Below are 20,279 nucleotides of genomic sequence, written 5' to 3' on the forward strand. Positions count from 1 at the left end.
GGAGTTTAGACAGTATGTATCTACAAGACGGAATAGGTGATATTGTCTTGATTGAGTCTGGCTGTGGAGGTGTCACTGTCAGGACTGGGAGGTGTGAGGAGGGCTTCAGGGTGGCTAGCTAACTAACCATCTTATGTACTTCAGTGCATTGGTGGGGAGACCTAAAGGAGATTGACATCACAAGAAAAATAACACAGGAAAAATGTTTAAGTCCAAAAAGGTACTGCCACTATGCTGCTTATTGAAACAGGGTTGCCTATTGCCAAATTTGATCTTTTCCTGAACGTTTACTAAGTAATAAACTAATATTTTCTAGTATGGCCAAAGTACAGTCATTTTTACAGCTAAAAATTGATATTTCTGGAAATTCAAAATGACGGACCATGGAGAAGATCCCCCTTTTCATGTGATGCAATTTTTCCAGTCATAATGAACACTTAGAATTTGATGGTGGTGGTAAGTATTCATGAAAAAGGTAACATTAATGAATGGGTATAGCATGAATTCTGGAAATGAACAACTAAAAATCTCACACAATGTCCCTTTAGAGGGGGCAGCCGTGGCATAGGCTACTGGTTAGAGAGGTGGTGTTAAAATCAGAGGGTTGCAGATTCGAAACCCCCCCTTACCTCTCCTTACACCTCCATCCATGGCTGAAGTGCCCTTGAGCAAGGCACCTAACCCCACATTGCTCCAGGGACTGTAACCAATACCCTGTAAATATCTGTAAGTCGCTTTGGGAAAAAGTGTTAGCTAAGTGTAATGTCATGTAATGTAAAGGGGATTGCAAGTTGTGAGTCTGTCCTAGCTGTGTGTTAAATCAAAAGCTCTGACAGCTAACTTTTGATAACAATTTAATATGGATGCATTTCCAGTCAACATAGAATTATTCATTTTCTAATTATTGCTGACCACAGGACATTGCATGATCAAACTAGTTGTGCAACGTGTTTCTTTCTAGGCTTATGTCATTCAGCCCAGAACATTTTTTTTTCGTTGTAGAGGGCATCGTGTTTGGATCTGTCCCTACAACGTCTTGAAATAGATCACTTGAGTGGCAAATTATTATCAACTTATAAATGGTTTGAAGTAACTTTTGCTAATGCGTCACGTTTCGTTTGGGCAAAACGTTTTATTTAAATTTGAACCTTGTGCGCAATACTTCTGTCAGTCAGTCTAATCCGCTGTTGTTGTTCTTGTTTTTATTAATAGGCCCACTACATACATTTGGCGTGCATGTTTCTAATATTTTCGGCATTGGACAAATGTTTTCAACAGGTGATTATTGCTCTTGATGTTTCAGCTTAATTGTAACGCTTCACACAGCGGAGTCTCCGACTCGCGCGTTTTTACGCAGCTTTCATATTCATTCCAAACAAAACCAGGTAGTATAATTTCAATTTTAAAGCACAGGTTCGTTTCTGTCATTTATTGAGTTCGTGAGTTACTGACATTGTGTAGCAAGAATCTCAGAATCTGTTTCATATCCCCCAAAATAAGCTGCACACAACTTTTGCAAGGCGTGGTTAGCGGTGTGCGCGGTGCTCCAGGACCGTGCCATTTGGCACTGCGCTGCATTGTTTTTGTTCACCTCCGTCACTAACGTAACACAGTGACACAAAAATACATGGACTTGAATTTATTTCATCATGTCAACAGAGAAGCATTGATAAGACTAAAAGGAGACTAAAGGACACGCCTAGACATCGAATTAAATTTAACTGAATGCTGAATGACTGAATGATCACTACAGCTGATCAACAGCCGAACAAAACATAAGTGAATTTTGTGAAGTGTGCAAATAGTCCTATGCTATAGGAAGCTTGTATTGTAGCACGTAATAGATTCATCTTTAGCCCAAATGTATAAAACTTGGGCTGGTCTTACTTCTTTTTTGTACTTAGGTACATTTTGGCATCCACTTGATACATTCTTTTTACTGGCGTACTTTAATAGGCTGGACGTAAAATACAAAACATTTATAATATCACCACAGTCAAATCTTTCATGTAGGGGACACACCTAATTTGCAAAACACAGTCTGTGGTTGGTGGTTGAGTGTGTGTGTGTGTGTGTGTGTGTGTGTGTGTGTGTGTGTGTGTGTGTGTGTGTGTGTGTGTGTGTGTGTGTGTGTGTGTGTGTGTGTGAGAGAGAGAGAGAGAGAGAGAGAGAGAGAGAGAGAGAGAGAGAGAGAGAGAGAGAGAGAGAGAGCGAGAGAGAGAGAGAATAAATAACCCCATAAGTCTTGATGACAGCAGAACGTCTTTAGTCTCTTTTAGCCACCCCACCCACTTGTTCTCTGCATGCCTCTAATTATAATTACTCTCAATGTAAAACATTAACACTTTCACATTAAAACACATTAAAACATTAACACATTGGAGTGACATAAATGTTCCACGCAATTAAACACTTTGTGAATATTACCTTTAATAATTGTGAGGACAGGCATAAGGACAAAAGAGCTCAGGCAATATGTTTACATGCAGTCCGTCTTCAGTGAGGCAGTAGATGAGGCTCCTCTAAATGCAGGCCAGGGGTGCATTCCAATATGCAACCTTGCGTCCTCCACTTGTTCTTGTGGCCTCGCCCCGCCTCCTGGCCCCGTCTCCATGGACAAAACAATAAAGTTTCCCAGCTGTCAGTCTAGCCAAAACAATTTTTGGGGGACTATTCTTCATTCACCATCCAGTTTGTAAATGAGAAAATGACTTTACAATTGAGTTTTTTTGCGAGATATTTAAATATAATGCTGTAGTCAGTGATGTCATCACGACGTAGTACTTCCTGGTACGAGGCCACAAGCACAAGTGGAGGACGCAAGGTCACATATTGGAACGCACCCCGGGTGTGTCGTGAGGAAGTGAGTGGAGGACGTTGTCAATCTATTCCAATTCAAAAACATCCAAAACAGCTAACTGCTTGTCCCTGCCCTGCATTTAAACACTTTTTCATGGCTTTCAAGTAGAATGCAGGTGCAATGTTAGCACATTACAGTTGAATTGTCCAGAGAGCCTACAATCACTAACAGGTATAGTGGTCCCTGATGCACTCCGTACCTCCAGTGGCACGCTGTTAGTCATTGAAAAGTTAACTACCATAGTACTACACTACTATGACATAACACTTTTAGTAATGCACTTGGTCATGGCCATTTTGGTAACAGCAAATTTATAATGCCATGTCTTAACAGGATACGTATGTCATGGATCATGTAAAACTTGTGGAGTAGTGTAAAACATGTAGAAAACTTGTGGAGTAGTGTGAAATATGTGTAGATTGAGTCAGGGACACATCTGGATTTGGGGAGGCAAACATATATATATGACCTATGACAGTGGTGCAATTACACCAAAGCCAAGCATAATCATCAAAGTTAAAAACGCGAATGTCATGATGACAATGCATTGGGAAAATAGGCTATTAAAAATACGCATCATTTGAAATTAAGAGAATGCGTAACGTGTGGCAGAACACAAGTCGTGAGAGGGAAGTTGGAGAGAGGGGAGTGGTGAGCGGGAGACTGAGGCAGAGAGAGACACAGACAGAAGCAGAGAAGGGAAACACTAAAACAGAGGACAGTCTACTGTCTCTTTCAAATGGTAATTGTAAGGCAAGGCAAGGCAATTTAGTTGTGTACCGCATCTCATACACAAATGCAATTTGTATGTATGAGCACTGTCTATGTCCATACTGTCTTAAGTCCATGTATAAGTACTGTCTATGTCTATACTGTCTATGTCCTTACCTTAATTAGTCTATGTCTGTATGGGAAAGCAAGAAATGTAATTTCAAATTCTTTGTATGACCAGTGCATGTAAAGAAATTGACAATAAAACCTACTTGACTTGACTTGACTTGAATTCAATGTGCTTTACCAAAAAAAAGTGAAATAAAATTAAATAGAGATAAAAACATGAGGCATGGCATGTGAAAAAGGAGTAAAATATAAAAGCTAGAAATTAGGAGAAAAGACAAATAAAAATGTCAAAAACAAGAGTGAATAATCTGGATCTGTAAGAGAAGGCAACTGAGAATAGCTTTGGCTTGAGTCTGGTCTTACGACTATCAACCGTAGGGGCATTTTGTTACTTCGTCTGGAAGCTGTTTCCAAAGCTTTGCAACATAGCAGCTGAAGGCTGCCTAAACAGACTTTGTTTTGACAATTGGTATAACCAGCAAGTTTTTCTTCATAGATGCCTAGTTGGTGTACACAGCAGAAACATGTCCAGTATAGCAGCATGGGTCCCAGCCCATTTAATGACTCCAACACAAGTATGTTTACATATGTACTCTGTCCACTTGCCAAGGCCGTAGGAGCACAAAAAACATTGTTAATTCAACAATCGACGGAGTCGATTTAACTCCGTCTTGAGTTTATTTGGTCCATACAGTACACTTTGAGTGTGGATATAACACAGTCTTTTTTTGAGTGCAAGCAGTACAGGATTTAGGGGATATTGACACGTGTAGCTGCATAAAGAATCGACATGTTTACATTCTGTAGCAATATCATTACACCCTCCACCCCAGATTGTCATGCATGTCTTTCATTTGATATTTTGAGCCTGTACGTTGTTGTTGATTGGACAAGCTCTTGAAGTGATGTGGTTTGATAGCAAACTGATTTGTAGAGAGTTGTGTCAAGACTCAATTGTGCTGTGACTTAGGCTATATGGAGAACATCACTTGTTTAGCAAGCTGGTGTCCAGTTTGATGGCCGAGCCACAGGCCTTTACTTTTGAGGCTACGCCAGCTTTTCAAGTCATGTGAGTCAAACGAGTGTATACCTGTCACGACAATCAGTGATGATGCACTTGTAACAAAGAAGCTCCTGAATCCAGACATGAGCATGTGTTTGGTCTTACACTATTTTAAATAGTGATTGATGAATATCATTTTTAGGGAAAATGGGTATATTCTGTAAATAATGGTTCCTATTTACAAATGAGGAATTGCATATTTTTTATAGAATACAGGGTGATGCCTACATGAAAAGTGTTTTCAACCAATGAATAGGCCAATATTTTAAAAACACAATAACATTTGATAGTCTTATTCTATAGTTTCTGTGTAGTAAAACATTGCACACTGCTTCACGCTGCTGATTGTTCAATGACCATCAGCGACCTGTGAAATTCTTCATCATGTAGTCTTCATATTACACTTCACCATTTTATTGTAGATGTTAGTTGTCACTGTTTTCCCTTTTAAGATCTCAAAGTAATCAGTATTCATATTATTATAGTACATCATGAAATAATAATAGTCCTGTATACGCTCTAATGAAGCTTCACTGAACAGTACAATAGTTACAGGTGAAGTCGGGGTGACGTGATTTTTGGATTTACACATCATGTAGAGCAGATAAAGCAAAACGAACAATACATATGACATTACTCAATTTGTATCATGTTTATTAGAAACTTTATTTACATTAAAGGCATTTACAGTCATGTCAGCATTGACCAAACCACATCTGAAGACTGTGATGGTGTGAGTGCAGAAACACACCCTGCACACACCTGGCGGAAGACAACAAGCAAAAAAACCTCCAATACAGCAAAATAACACATTGTGATTTGCATTTAATTGCATGTGCGACGTAATCGTTCTTTTGGACCAAGTAAACTTTTAACCATTCATAATTTCAAATTGTTTCTCATGTTTTGCACATGTTGTGATAGGCTACTTCTACAACAATGTTCTAAAACAAAACCAAAGCATTGAAATGCAATCATATTGTGATCAGGGTTGATAAAAAGCACATAGGCCTAAATATTAGCCTGTTATATGCACACAGGTCACCTTCCATAGTCTGTTGTCCATTGCAAACTATTGTTGTCAAACACTCTTGCATAGGCTAAAAGACCAATGAAGATGTGAGTGATGGAAAATGTGTTGTTTTTGACAGATGTCAGTCAGTCTGCTTGAAGAAAATATAAAGTCAGATTATTCAGTTTTTATCTATTGACAAACACAATGCTATGCCACTTTTCCTCCAACGCAGTGGCCCCTGGGGAGTCCAGTGTCTACAGAAAATAACTAGTAAACTTTTGTAGATAAACACATTTGGGTAGTGGCAAATGTACACCTGTCAATAGGCCTAACCTACAATGTATACAATATGTGCCACACCAGTTTTGAACAAGAGATATTCCGCATCATCTGAAACATGATCATTTTTGAAAAACGTGAAGTTCATCTAGCTGGATGTGTCCATCGCAAATGCTTTTTGGGGTAAGGGCTTCCCGTTTGATATGTTAGAACAGCAAGCCCAGACCGCAAAAAGATTCGCAAAGGACAGGTGGTTCACAATCCAGTTGGTTCCATGAACAAAAAGAAAAAGAAGAGAGGAGAATATCCATGGACTCGTCGCAGAAGGTTGTTAAGCGTGTTCAGTATATCCAACAACTTAAGGCTCCAAGTCCAAAGCCTGTTTCTTGCCTCCATGGTTCCATCTCATCTCATTAAATCGACATTTTCCCCGAGATCTCATTCAAGCAAGCTTTCAATATATCCACCTGAATCACCCCAGTGCTGTTCTCACGAGCGATGCTTTTGGTCCACCTTTGGAAATTTCAGCATCTGTTCAGTCTAAAATCTGCAGCTGTTGTTATATCAACACAGGGCCACATATTCTAATAGGTAACGTCGCCCTTTGGGAAGCAGATCTACTGTTGTCAGTCGATGGATCTACCGAAGGAAGAAGATTACACTGCTCCAGCTCACAGTAAATACAGAGAAGCAGAGGATCTCATTGGAGCATATAAAAAGTCGTCACCCACCAATCGGTGTCTTTCTACCATCGGAACCCCCCTTTTTGAAAAAAGAAGAAATTAGAAAGAAAGGAGAGGAAATTGAGCGAATGCTATATATTTGGAAAGTCACATAAATCCAATATGAAAATATGCGAAAGTGGTGCACAACAAGATACTATAGTACACCATGTTCCAGCAAAATCAACCACATTGGACTATGAGACAGGAGCCACTTCCTTCATCTTCCAGCAGCACATTAAAATAATGAAATCTGATCACTCACGAGCAGCACAAGAGTCAGGATTGTGGTGTATTATTGTAAAAGGTATATTCGCTGATGTGTCCATGAACTCGACGTAGACTATTCGAGTTTCTCAGGCTACAAGACATAGTCAAGTCCTTTCACAACGACTCGATGATTAAAAAAAAAAAACAATTCTGGACCATGAAAAGAGAGATTGCACTTACCGTCTTCTATAATATCCTATGGTTGCCTACGAGCGCAAGGTTTACAGATCCCAGCTCAGGGTCTGAAAATATCACAAAAGCCCAGCATTCCCTGTCTCATAGAATATGGACATTAATTCACCGAGTTGGAGGATCAGGGTCTATATTTGGATCCCCCTCCTCCTCCCCTCATAGAAGCACAAGTACCCCCGCCGCCCCCCACCCCCGTATTCCAAAGCACCCCCACCATCACCGCCACCCTCGCCGACACCACTCCTCACTCCCCTTCCTCCCTTTCATTTCCCCCCTCAATGTGTTAAAATTAGCTCCAGGACTGAAGGTCAGTGGCGAGCGCTTTTCTCTAAAAATGTTCAAGAGATAACATGTTAAGCTTTGTTTCATTTCCCTCGATGTGATTTTGATTGGGTTGCCGTCTGATTTGTGGATGTCTCCAGTCAGTCACGACTCCCCCCATCTGTCTCCGGAGCACAGTGCTCGCCTCTACTGACGCAGCCGACGCGCATTACTCACTATAGCAGTCACGACTCCAGAAGCTGCGCCGTTCCCAACCAAACCCAACGCCAGAAATGAATTACCCAACAGAAGCCTGAACCAGCCACACTTCATCTCTCGGTCGAACATGGCAAACAGGTTCATTAATGAACACTGGCGTTCCGCATTCCCCATCCAAAATTTGATCCTTGCAATGTGATCGTGGCGAGGACGTTTGGTGAGGATCTAAAAAGTGGCGCGTAGCCCACACTTACGGCCATGCACACATTCATTAGGAGTAGCAACTATAGTCTAATAACAATGTCTTCTACGCTAGATAATATCTGTTGATCATGTGTTAAATAGTCTAACATCATAGCTCACTACTGGGGCTTTGGAGGGAAATTGTTCACTATACTGAATGTGTTGCGATTAAATTATGTTGCTCCAATAATCAGTCGGTATGACACTGACTCAGGTCGTCAAATGAGAGGAATAAGCAACAGAGAGCTCAGGGAGAGGCGAAGTGAGCACCTCGAATTGCATAGTAGCCTAATCGAAGAAAATAACTAGCCAATCTTAAAAAAGCCACCCAGCTACAGCCTTTAGCGTACCGCCATTACTAACCTACTTTCTAGTGATCTCCACTGACAGAAGGGTGTTTCCTTAATTTTGACACATGCTATTGAGCACCCATCAGTCACAAGTGACATTTGGATAAGATCCTAGCTTTATCGAGCCCCCCCTTGCATGGATAGTGGCGAGTAATGTTATTCACCAAATTCAGCACCACGGGGCCCGGACAGCTCTTTACACTTTCAGTTTTCAGTCTCAGCCAAATACGACAGCGTCAAGTCTTTTCACCAAAAGTCTTGCTCAATTGTTTCACGAACATCGTGCCTTCTTGACCACCACTATATCCAAGACTAATCAAATCTGTCTGAACAATCATGACATGGGTGAGTATAGTCATAATTTTCAATGTAGCTTTTTACGCCTAAAATAGACGTGCAAAGATAAAATGATTGGCTTGTAAATAGGAATCATAGCTACTACACACCACAATATATACAATACTTTGCAAGGATTTGTATTTGTTGAAATGAAGTCGGTTTTATACAGTCGTGATACCCCCTCATCTATTTCTAGATCTCGATCAAACTCTCCACCTATTTTTAGCACGAGGAGGGGTGGGGTGGGGGGAGGGTGGTATCCACAACCCTCTTGGGACTTTTTTTTTTTTTTTATCGTGTAACGCATGACAAGCACGTTCACATGCATCTTGGTGCTATTGCGAGCAGAATGTTCCAGATCTCAATCGCCACCAGGTGAAAACTTTCTGTCACAAATTATCTCTCAACGTGTCCTTCAGTGTATTCTGCCGGTGGTTTTAGTATTCAAGATGGCAGTGAATCGTTTCATCACTTCCATGTAGCCCATACACATTCTTACTCGGCTGGGAAACGAGTAAGCACATAGTAGAAACAACAAAATACCTGGGCAAATATAGGGCAGATGGCAATAAATAGAAGCTTATTTTAAAAATAGCAACAACATTCCTTTATTGAACAGCCTCTCATACACTGAGGATAGATGCACGCCCGCTGTAATTAAGGCGTGCTGCTGGAGGGGGGAGAGAAAAAGACCCCCCTCCCCTCCCCATACTACGTCAGCTATCCGGCATTGACGTCACGCTCAGATTCTCCCACCTTACAGTGGCCATGATGAAACCGCTTCTGACATTTGTGGACACTACCATTATGCCATTGTAGGCTCTTCTGACAGAGGGAAAGCGTTCTTTGGCTCTCAGATGGCTTCCTCCCAACCAGTTCCAATTATCATTAAGTCTACACTGACTAAACTCATTCATAGAAAGACACGGAGAGAGGAGGCATGTGTTTGGATAGACTTAGACTTAGAGAGACTTAAGAGTAACTTTACTCTAGGTTGCAATAGAGACGTTGTATAGGACTTGTAAAGGACATTGTCTAGACTCTAGAGCACACGGTTTAATGCCTTACACGACCCCTTTTTCTCTATTTAAATACCCAGAATCAACCCATCTCCAAGTGCCTGCAATTTACCAGTCTCGCCGCTCTATGTCGCCAGAGGATATAGTGTTCCTAAGACAAGGAGAAGTCCACACACCACACGCACACAGAACCCGAGAGAGACACTCGGTCTAACGCCAAGATGAGTAGGCTCCGTCCGTTACACCGAGGCGCTGGCTTCCATTCAGCAGTGGCGGTGCGCGATTCATGAATGGCATACCATGCATGACGGCTCTCACGAGGAGCGGGAACAGGGCAGACATATCGACAGGGTAGGTACCGAAACAAATGTTGCACCGAGAGGCAGATCTCGATTCAATCGTTATCTCACTTTCTATGCACTGTTGAAACCTCCCAAGTCGTGTTACATGTTAATTCGTTGCTACTTTTAATGATTGGCACAAGAAGAGCGCAGCTCTCACGAAGACGCACGACGCCGCTGTCCATGGTGCTGAAAACTTGCTGAACACCGGTAGGCGCATCACTTCGCCGCACTGCCATCCATTCGTCCGAAATATTGCAAACAGCATTTTTTCAAACTGTATTTCAGAAATATGGTCACGACATAAAGCGAAACTAGAAAACGACTTTCATTGATTTACTTCCACACCTCCATAATTCCAGATATATGACACCAGGGCAAAGTTTTAGCAACTTCATTCAGCTTCATTCAGAAGTGATATAGGCTACTCACTACCAGCACTGTGCCTCTGAACAAAAGACAACACACTTCAAAACAGCTATTTTCTTACGCTTTCAGCCAGATCAATTGTCTCGCAAGAGCCCCGGCTTGGCTGACATCACCACGTAAAACAATGCTCAAAAAGTTATAACCAGCAGCAACATAGATGGAAATGCTACCAGATGGCTTACCTTATTGCAGAGTGACGCTTGGGACACAGTCTGGAACCTGAAATAAGATCAGTGGTCCTCTAGAAGCTTTCCTATTTTTTTTCTTTTATTTTTGTGCAGTTAGCGCCGCCTTTAAAGTGCGTACAAGCAGTTTGGGTACTGGGGTGATGGATGGGGAGGGGGGGTCACTTCCAAATGTTTTGGACATGTCATCGGAGTCTATTATAATGTTGGACAATGAAGAGTTGTCTGCGCACTGTGCCTTCTAAGGCGTGAAGCGATTGACCTATATCGAGGTGGATTTTATAAGGCTTGATAAGTGAACTTTCACGACTCACGTTTTTTTTTCTTAATTAAAATTTCATTGTGCGTTTCAAAAAAAGTAGTTGCTCTCCACAAGCAAACCGGGCTAGTCAGCATCCAATCGGAGCGCCATTCGGAGTGATGACGCCACCGTGTCATTACGTTTCCCTTAGAAACCCAGAATTTTAAAAATAGTATCAAATGAATTTAGCCGGCGAGATGGGAGGGCGGGGTTTGGAGTCCATCGGTGGAAAGCGAGTTGCTGCTACTGCACGAAGCCGTGGAGAATGTGGGGATTGCGCCTATACCGTATGGCTGACAGTCAGAGCACCCAGGGAAGCCATGCAAGTGTCTCGTGCCTCAGGAGAAAACCCTTCTTGTTCGGTTCGAGGATTAAGGCCTGATAGCATACATACAGTATTCAATCTGCGCTGCTAACTGCCAGTCTACCAAGTCAAAGGTTTCATTCATGATCCAACACAATGGAATCACAACACATTTTTTTCTTCTAGTCATTCACAAATCTTTAAAACTTTGTAAGACAATTTTTCATTTCTCAGAACTCACCATGAAAAAGAAACAAGTACTGGTCTTAAACATTTAACGCTACCTTTTCCGTCTCATTGTCACACAACTACAGACTGATGATGATAAACATACACACACAACATGTTCCATTCACAGGGTTAAAAAAAACCCTGGTATTTATTTGATGACAAGCTTTCGATGTTCGTACAAAGACAATGGATACACATAATTCTTTGAGCCAATGAAAAAAGGTATTCACTGTCTAGATACATACAACACTGTAAATCAGAATTTAAATTAAGTCATTTTTCGTATGATCTAAGGCAACAGTTGCTTTTTTTTCTTTTCCAGTTCCTTAAATAAGATCAAACAGAAGAGCACATAATAAAGTTATGCAAGAACATTGCTTCCAAACATCACATTTTCACTCGAGGGTCCCATTATACACATGGAATGGTCATGAAAACGGGTGCAAGAAGTGGTGACAGTAATGACCTTGTGTTAAAGTCAGAGAATCAGCAGTAGAGAAATTGTCGCGTCTATTATCGTCACAGATCAACATTTGAGAAATCCGAGCTACAGTGGGATTTAATCAAATCCCAAAGATTTCCGTTTTTTAAAAACATTTTTGCATATTGTGAAGTGAATGTAGTAGCATAGATGATAAAAACCAGTCAATTTACAACCCAATTAAATTTTACTTGAAAGTAAACTTCCCTTTTTTGTTTAAAAAAAAGAAAAAAAAGAAAAAGCATGGCCGCTCCTGCCAACACACACAGTTAAACATACAGTATCTTAAATGACTAAAATGGAACTTTGTGGACTATGGACAAAACTTGAGACACTCTTTTTGCCTTTCCATGTGGAAAGAATACAGAATGGTAGAGTACAGTAGTTGGCCTTATTGATGGAGGGGGGAATAAGGGGTGGATGTGCCGAGTCTGGATGGATTTGTAGGATTTCCGTTCAGTCTCTGTATGGATTTTACTTCTGTGCAAGAACAGCGGCCCTCCTGAATGTGTGTGCATGAGGGGGAAAAGTAGCGTGTGGTAGGTGCCTTTTGTAATGCCTGACTAAAAAAATACTGATAAACCCTGAATGCACTTTCAGTTGCCATTTTCACTTGAAGTAAGCACGAGAGAGAGAGAGAGAGAGAGAGAGAGAGAGAGAGAGAGAGAGAGAGAGAGAGAGAGAGAGAGAGAGAGAGAGATTCTGATAACCAAATACAGATGATCGGTCACCCTCCTATGACACACATAAAAGAGCCCTAAAACTAAACCCCACAGACCAAGACGGCTACATGTGGATGAGTGTGAAGCTTAATATCTTATACTTGCTTTATTGAATGACAAATGTGTAACTAATTGCTTTATTAGAATGGCAAATGTGTAACTAACTGCTTTATTAGAATGACAAATGTGTAACTAACTGCTTTATTAGAATGACAAATGTGTAACTAACTGCTTTATTAGAATGACAAATGTGTAACTAACTGCTTTATTAGAATGGGAGATGGTTGACTAAGTGATAGGTGGGAAGCTAGTTTAAAGAAAATAAAGAGAATGGTGCACACTCCGCTCCATGTTTTAATGTACAAGTGACGTTTCGGCCGAATGTCACTTGTACTTTAAAATAAGGAGTAGAGTGTGCGCTATTCTCTTAATTTTCTTTAAACATTTGTATGCACGAGAAGCCAGCACTTTAAGACAGACTTCATTGCTTTTTTTTTCTAAGGTGGGAAGCTAGTATCATACAGTAGGGGCCACTTCCACCCTCCCCCCCCCTCCCCCTTGCAACAGTAGAACCCGGAAACAATGGGCCAATGGAACCTCTCTCTTATCTACTCTCTCTGGAAACAATGGGCCAATGCAACCTCTCTCTTATCTACTCTCTGGTTAAGTGATATAAACCTGGCTAAGTCAACCTACAGGAAGTGGTAAACCTGCTGATAGACAACCCACTGGTGTCATTCAGTTGAGGAAATGAGGACTCAAGGCTCTTCTATTAGATGATTTACCACTATTTCAAAGCTAACTTAACCTGGTTTACTACTGAATCAGTTTATGGGAATACCCCCCCCCCCCTGCTGTCCTAAGGTCAATCTACCAACCAGTGCAAATCAGGAGCTTATGCCAGACAAAACCTGAAGACATGCCACAGGTTTGGTTTGTTTTAAGTTCATTTAGAGCAACAATGGGCAACAGTTATAATCCAGGGCCACATATTCCAAATCTCCTGGTTTTGCTTCTCATCTTCAACCAGGTGATACGCATGAACGGTGTGACGTGTGACGTGTGCCATGTGCGTTACGCCCTTTTTTTTGTCAATGTAACATGTAAGTTAATGAGACGTTGGGTTTGTTTTCCCCCAAAAAGGGGCGTAACGCACATTAACAGGCAAAGTACCCAGATGGCCGTTCATACGTATTGACTGGTTGAATGATCACCTGGGGGAAAAGGTGATTTGGAATACGTGGAACTGGATTGTAACTCATGAATACAGGTTGCCCATCACTGATTAAGAGAAAAGAGAAGGAGCAGCCTTTTCCCCGTTTCCCTTAAAGGAGAAATCCACTTTTTTGAACATTAAGGCCATTTTCTGAGTGGTCTGTAATGTTTTAGAGTCCCCCTCACCGTTTATTTCATGTTTTCTGCAGTCTCTGTTATTTGGCTTATTTGGATTTGATCTCAGCCAGCTTTAGAATGGCCGTCTATGGGCACCTGCAACTCTGTTCTTAATAAACGGTGAGGGGGACTCTAAAACATTGCAGACCACTCAGAAAATGGCCTTAATGTTCAAAAAAGAGTTCCCCTTCAAGAATCCCCCCAAAAAACATTTGGAAACAAAATATGATATATCATTGAAGTTTGAAAAGTCCAAACTAATCAAGTCAAACATTTCATTTCTCAAGGGTATCTAAAAAAAAAAAAAAAAAAAAAACGACTTTGTGTCTGTCTTCCAATGTGCATTTCTGAGGTGTAGGTGTATGTAATGTGTGTGTGTTTGTTTTTGCGCATCATGTGTGTTTTTGTGTCAGATTTCAATGGATACTCTCCATGTGCAAGTTATGAGATACTTTATTGGTGTTCGCCAGCAGGCCCCGCCCATTCCATCCCATCCGGCCGCCTCCTGCATACGGTACGGTACGGTACTGTAGGTTACGGTACGGTAAGGAACTGTAGGATTCCGGTACGATACTGTAGGATTCCGGTACGGTACGGTACGGTACGGTATGGTTCTAAGGGGCGCGCCTCTCCCTCTTGGTGAGCAGGTAGCACTGGATGGTGCGCAGGCGATCTTTGGCGGGCGCAAACTCCGGCTGCAGCTTCAGAGTGGACTCGTACCAGTGCATCGCTTTCTCAAACTCCTCCTGTTGGAGGACAAACACACACACACACACACACACACACACACACACACACACACACACACACACACACACACACACACACACACACACACACACACACACACACACACACACACACACACACACACACACACACACACACACACACCCTTGATGTCACAACTTTCAACATCAACACACAAGCCTTGGTGACTTACAGTAATAAAAGCAATCATGTTCTGTTGATGAGATAACACAAGGGAAGAGCAGAATTAGCTGGTATCATACAAAACACATTGGGAAGTGTATCAACATGCACACACACTCTATGTCTAAATTACACTTCAACCCAGTTGGTAATTTCTCATTCTCCATTCGTGTAGGCCTAGGGTACTGCTATTGCCGTCTTGTCTTTGACGTCTTCCACTAGGCCTAAAACAGCGGTGTGTGGTCATTTAAGCAGCAGAAATGCGCTGGAGTAAAAAGATGCAGGCTGTCATCAGCATCTTTATAATGTAGAGAAGTTGCACGGCCCATGGCGGCCCTCCAGTGCGAGGTTGAAACTTTTCCGCTGCCCTAAAATTTCTGAGCACGGCCCAGCTGTTAAGAATCCCTGCCCTAACCTGTCCCACATCCAATGTTAAACACAGTTACCATTTCTCAATGTCCAGTCTTCTAGCCTTGGTAGTGCGTGAAATGCCTAGTGATTGGATACTCGGTGGAGTTGACCAAAGAATATCCAATCACTGGGGGTTTCATGCACTACCAAGTCTAGAACACTTGACATTGGGAAATGGTCCATGACTGAGATATCTAAGCCCTGCTTTCCTTCTGGTACCCACCAGGGCTTGACAGTAACTTTTTCTACCACCGGCCACTGTGGCTAGTGGTTTTCTCACTAGCCACAGATTTTATTTTATTATTATTTCTTGTTTTTCATTGTCATGATCGTGTACATCTAACCTCAGAAGATGAGGTGCTAGAGCAAGATGAGTGTATAGATTTCTACATGAAATTTTATCAAGCAAATAGAAACTGAGTTACTGAGCTTTTTCTTGAACTTAAATACAAACAATTGATACACAAGGGGCAAATAACAGAATATAGGCTACCATGACACATATGTCATACCAAGGAATAAGCAATAAGCTGCCAGCCAAATTGGCTAGTGACACCAAAAGTATTACTAGCCACAGCCAAGTTTTACCAGCATTTGGCTGGTTGGCAGGTGCCAGTGTCAAGCCCTGGTACCCACCATGGCGATATAGACGTTAGCCAGGGTGAAGTGGTTACCAACCATGGCGATATAGACGTTAGCCAGGGTGAAGTGGTTGATATCTAAGCCCTGCTTTCCTTCTGGTACCCACCATGGCAATATAGACGTTAGTCAGGGTGAAGTGGTTGATATCTAAGCCCTGCTTTCCTTTTAGTAACCACCATGGCAATATAGACGTTAGCCAGGGTGAAGTGGTTGATATCTAAGCCCTGCTTTCCTTTTAGTACCCACCATGGTAAATTAATCATTATTAATCGATTAATCGTTTGCATCCCTAGTAACCACCATGGCAATATAGACGTTAGCCAGGGTGAAGTGGTTGATATCTAAGCCCTGCTTTCCTTTTAGTACCCACCATGGCGATATAGACGTTAGCCAGGGTGAAGTGGTTGATATCTAAGCCCTGCTTTCCTTTTAGTACCCACCATGGCGATATAGACGTTAGCCAGGGTGAAGTGGTTGACGACGAAGTGAGGAGCGATCTCCACTGCCATGCGGGCCACAGTCAGGGCGTCCTCCCACAGCCGAGCGTTCTGGAAGATGTTGGCCAAGCTGATCAGGGGCACGTCCTGGAGGAGGAGAAGAGGAGAAGAGGAGAGAAAAGAGCTTTCAAACAACACCTCAGACATCCTTTTGTGACGTACACTGACTGATATAATCAAGGTTGAATGCATAGTGTCCTACCCTCATATGTAAACCTTTGCAAGTCTGTTTCTCCCTTAATATTGGTGTCCGATTCACACAAATCCAGTTCTGGGGTGCTACCTTGGTACTAAACAGGCACAGCAAGTATGATTGAAATCAGTGTCGGTCGGGTCCCAAAGTGTCTGAATTCACGTATATATAATATCATGGATATTTTCTCAGCACAATTTGGGCCAGTTAGTACCAATTTATCTTTGTTGGAATGCCACAGCCTACCCGAGTATTGTTGCAGGCAGTTCAGGCAGTTCTGAGGGCAAAAAGGGGTCCAACCCAGCACTAGTGAGGTGTTCCTAATAATAATAATAATAATAATAATAATAATAATAATAATAATACTTTCGTTTTATATAGCGCCTTTCAAAACACCCAAGGACGCTTCACAGAGGGTTGTGTTGGAAAGTGTGAGTGTGTGTGCATGTGTGTGAATGCATGTAAGTGAAAGTGCTTGTGGGACTAGCAGCCATAAGCCTCCAGGAGGAGATGTGTCTTAAGGTGTTGCTTAAACATGGCCAGTGAAGGGGCATTCTGGATGTGGTCAGGCAGATTGTTCCAAAGAATGGGAGCAGCAACATGGAAGGCTCTGTCACTGGTGGTCTTGAGCCTGGCACGAGGGACGATCAGCTGGCCCTTGGAAGAGGACCGCAGGGATGTGAAGTGGCCGGTGAGTGTATATTAGTGTACTGTACAGGAGTCCAAGGGTTCCTTCTAATATCCTGCCTCCCATCCTACACTTGATCACTTGCCAGCTTTGTGGCCTCGTGATGACGTCACTGACCACAGAGATGTATTTCAATATCTCACAAAAGTGCATGTCATTTTCTCATTTGCAATTGGGATGGTGAATGTCCCCCAAAAGGTGTTGTGGCAACTAGGCTGACAGCGGGGAAACTTAATTGTTTTCTCCACGGAGGCGCGGCGTCAGCGAGATGCGAGGCCACAAGCGCAGGTCAAAGACAGGAGTTCGCATGTTGGGAAGAACCCTATCCATTAGTGTACAGGAGTCCCGCTCTACCTTCATGAATAAGAGGGAAATTAATACAGTATACACAGAGGAGTGTCATTGTTTCTGACTATGCAGCACATAGGCTATTTTTTTTTTTATCTCAAAATACGTTTTATGTAAATGTATTCTTCTTAATGTGTTTTTTGTACATTTATTTTCCTTTTGGTTTGTGTGTTTGTCTGTGAGTTTGTCTGTGTCTGTAACTATATGTATGCTGCCATTTTGACCAGGACTCCCTGGCAGAAGAGACTGTAGTCTCAATGGGACAATCCTGGATAAATAAAGGATAAATAAAATGTAGTGGTGTAAATAATAATCAAAATGTACCGATGTATCGATCCTACGGGCGACGATTTAATCAAATTGTATCGCATCGTGGGGCATTCTTAAGTATCGAAAATAATCGAATTGCTGGCCGCTGTCCAATGCCCTTGCTCCATAACACAATAGAAGTAGAAAAGCAGTTAGAAAAAAATGTAATCATGTCATATCGTGGGGAATTCTTAAGAATCGAAAATAATCGAATCCTTACTTCAAAAAAAAGAGAGAAAAAAAAACGATACCGTATGGCATCGTCATTGAGGCTGTAATTTCCAGCCCTACCTTCATGTGGTGGGGGGCGTAGTTGAGCGCCTGGCGAAGGCAGTCGATGGCCCTCTTCCCCTGGCCCTTCACCCTCCAGTACAGGGCGGCCATGCTGGACAACACCCACGACGTCTGATTCTGATCAGGAACACACAAGCAAAACAGCAAAACATCAAGCCACAACATTTAGTATGGTATACCAACATAGAGCATGGTATTCATAGCATGGGCGTAATTTTAGGGGGGGACGGTGTCCATACCACTTTCCAGATAAACCTAGCTTGTCCCTACCATTCTTTCACAAATATAATGCAAAAACAGCATATCCGGACCATTTGCGATTGAAATGTCCCCACCACTTTTCGAGCCTAACCTACACCTTTGATTCATAGCAACATTCTGTGCATATGGTTCTAATGTTGAAACAGAATAAAAACAAAAACTGTGAGAAATTCTAGGGGGTTGAAAATATTTTAATTGCGTTCTATATCATATAACTACATTCTACATTCAAGAATCTTGAATACTTCACTAACACAAAAATTAGCTTACACAGTTCAAAAACAGTCTTTAGCCCGATTCGCACGGGATAAATATTACCTATGGACCCCTGTAATTCACTATAACCCCCGGACCTCTGTGATTCTTCGGGGCGCATTCGGACGGGATTTATAAACGTCTGTTATTTTCTTAATTCACAGACATTATAAGGGGGTGCAGACGGCGCACATTCGCACAGGACTAAAACTCATTCTCTGTAATTATTCCGAATCACCGGGGGTCAATAAAAGTCCCGTCCCAATCGGGCTTTTCAAGCCAACAGTCAAAACAAAAAAGCGTGGATAGCCAAATGGAGTGGACCCCTCCTACCTTCTCAAGGACTTTAGCAATGCGAGTGCCCACTTGCTCAAATGACTGTGGTGGATATTTGTCTTTGCCAAGATTCTGCAGCACCTAAAACAAGACAAGAAAAGAATATAACGCTCAACAACGGACCTCTTCACACAGTGTTTTCTTCATTGTCATTCACTCTCACAACCACAACCAAGCACGCATGCTTACATGCACAGTGGTGTAGTGATGGGGCATGAACTTCCTGAGACCTCCACCTTACGCATTACGCAGGCCACACACACACACACACACACACACACACACACACACACACACACACACACACACACACACACACACACACACACACACACACACACACACACACACACACACACACACACCTCGGAGCTGCCTATTGCAATGCAAACCTCACCACTCCAGCTGCGCACGTGGGCGCACGTGGACACACACACACACACACACACACACACACACTCACACTCACACTCACACACACACAGGGTGTATCTCTCTGCGCTGACTCAACCAATGCAAACACCTCTTCCCCAGATGCACACATACGCACACAGGCGCACACACACGGGGCCAACACACACACACACACACACACACACGCACAACGCGCACACACAGCGCACACACCGCTCACACACACACACACACACACGGTGTCAACACACACACACGGGGTCAACACACACACACACACACACGGTGTCAACACACACACACACACGCGCACGGTTTACCTCTCTGAGCTGGCTCTCTCCTGTGTAGTGTATGCCCCCGCGGTTGGCCACTCCGGCCAGGTGGTCGAGCGTGTGCATGCTGGCCGGCAGGTTGGCGTTACAGACGGGCTCGGCGGCGGGCTCCTGCAGCGCCGTCTCAAAGTCAATGTGCTCCGTGATGCTGCAGGCGTGGTGGACGGAGGCAGAAAGAAATGTTCAGAATGTTTTTCAAAGAAAATAAATGTTTATTTGAAGTCTTCAAATGTTAAAGAGTAGAACTGAAATTAGTTTCATTCATGCCAGTTTTCAATTCATTTTTCTATTCAGCCAATCAATTGGTT

At 42.5% G+C, this 20,279-nt stretch overlaps 1 protein-coding gene across 1 annotated transcript in view; it reads right to left on the bottom strand.

The window, feature by feature from the left end:
* Positions 1–14,243: 14,243 nt before the first annotated feature.
* Positions 14,244–20,279, bottom strand: part of ttc17 (tetratricopeptide repeat domain 17) — a 46,506-nt gene continuing 40,470 nt past the window's right edge. The window contains exons 22-26 of the mRNA XM_063188989.1: positions 19,960–20,119; positions 19,223–19,306; positions 18,371–18,490; positions 16,485–16,628; positions 14,244–14,804 (exon numbers count right to left, since the gene is read on the bottom strand). Of these exons, the coding sequence (XP_063045059.1) occupies positions 14,673–14,804; positions 16,485–16,628; positions 18,371–18,490; positions 19,223–19,306; positions 19,960–20,119 (640 nt within the window). The 3' untranslated portion in view covers positions 14,244–14,672. The remainder of the gene's footprint in view (positions 14,805–16,484; positions 16,629–18,370; positions 18,491–19,222; positions 19,307–19,959; positions 20,120–20,279) is intronic.

The sequence above is a fragment of the Engraulis encrasicolus genome, chromosome 22 (assembly GCF_034702125.1).
Source record: "Engraulis encrasicolus isolate BLACKSEA-1 chromosome 22, IST_EnEncr_1.0, whole genome shotgun sequence".
NCBI lineage: Eukaryota > Metazoa > Chordata > Actinopteri > Clupeiformes > Engraulidae > Engraulis > Engraulis encrasicolus.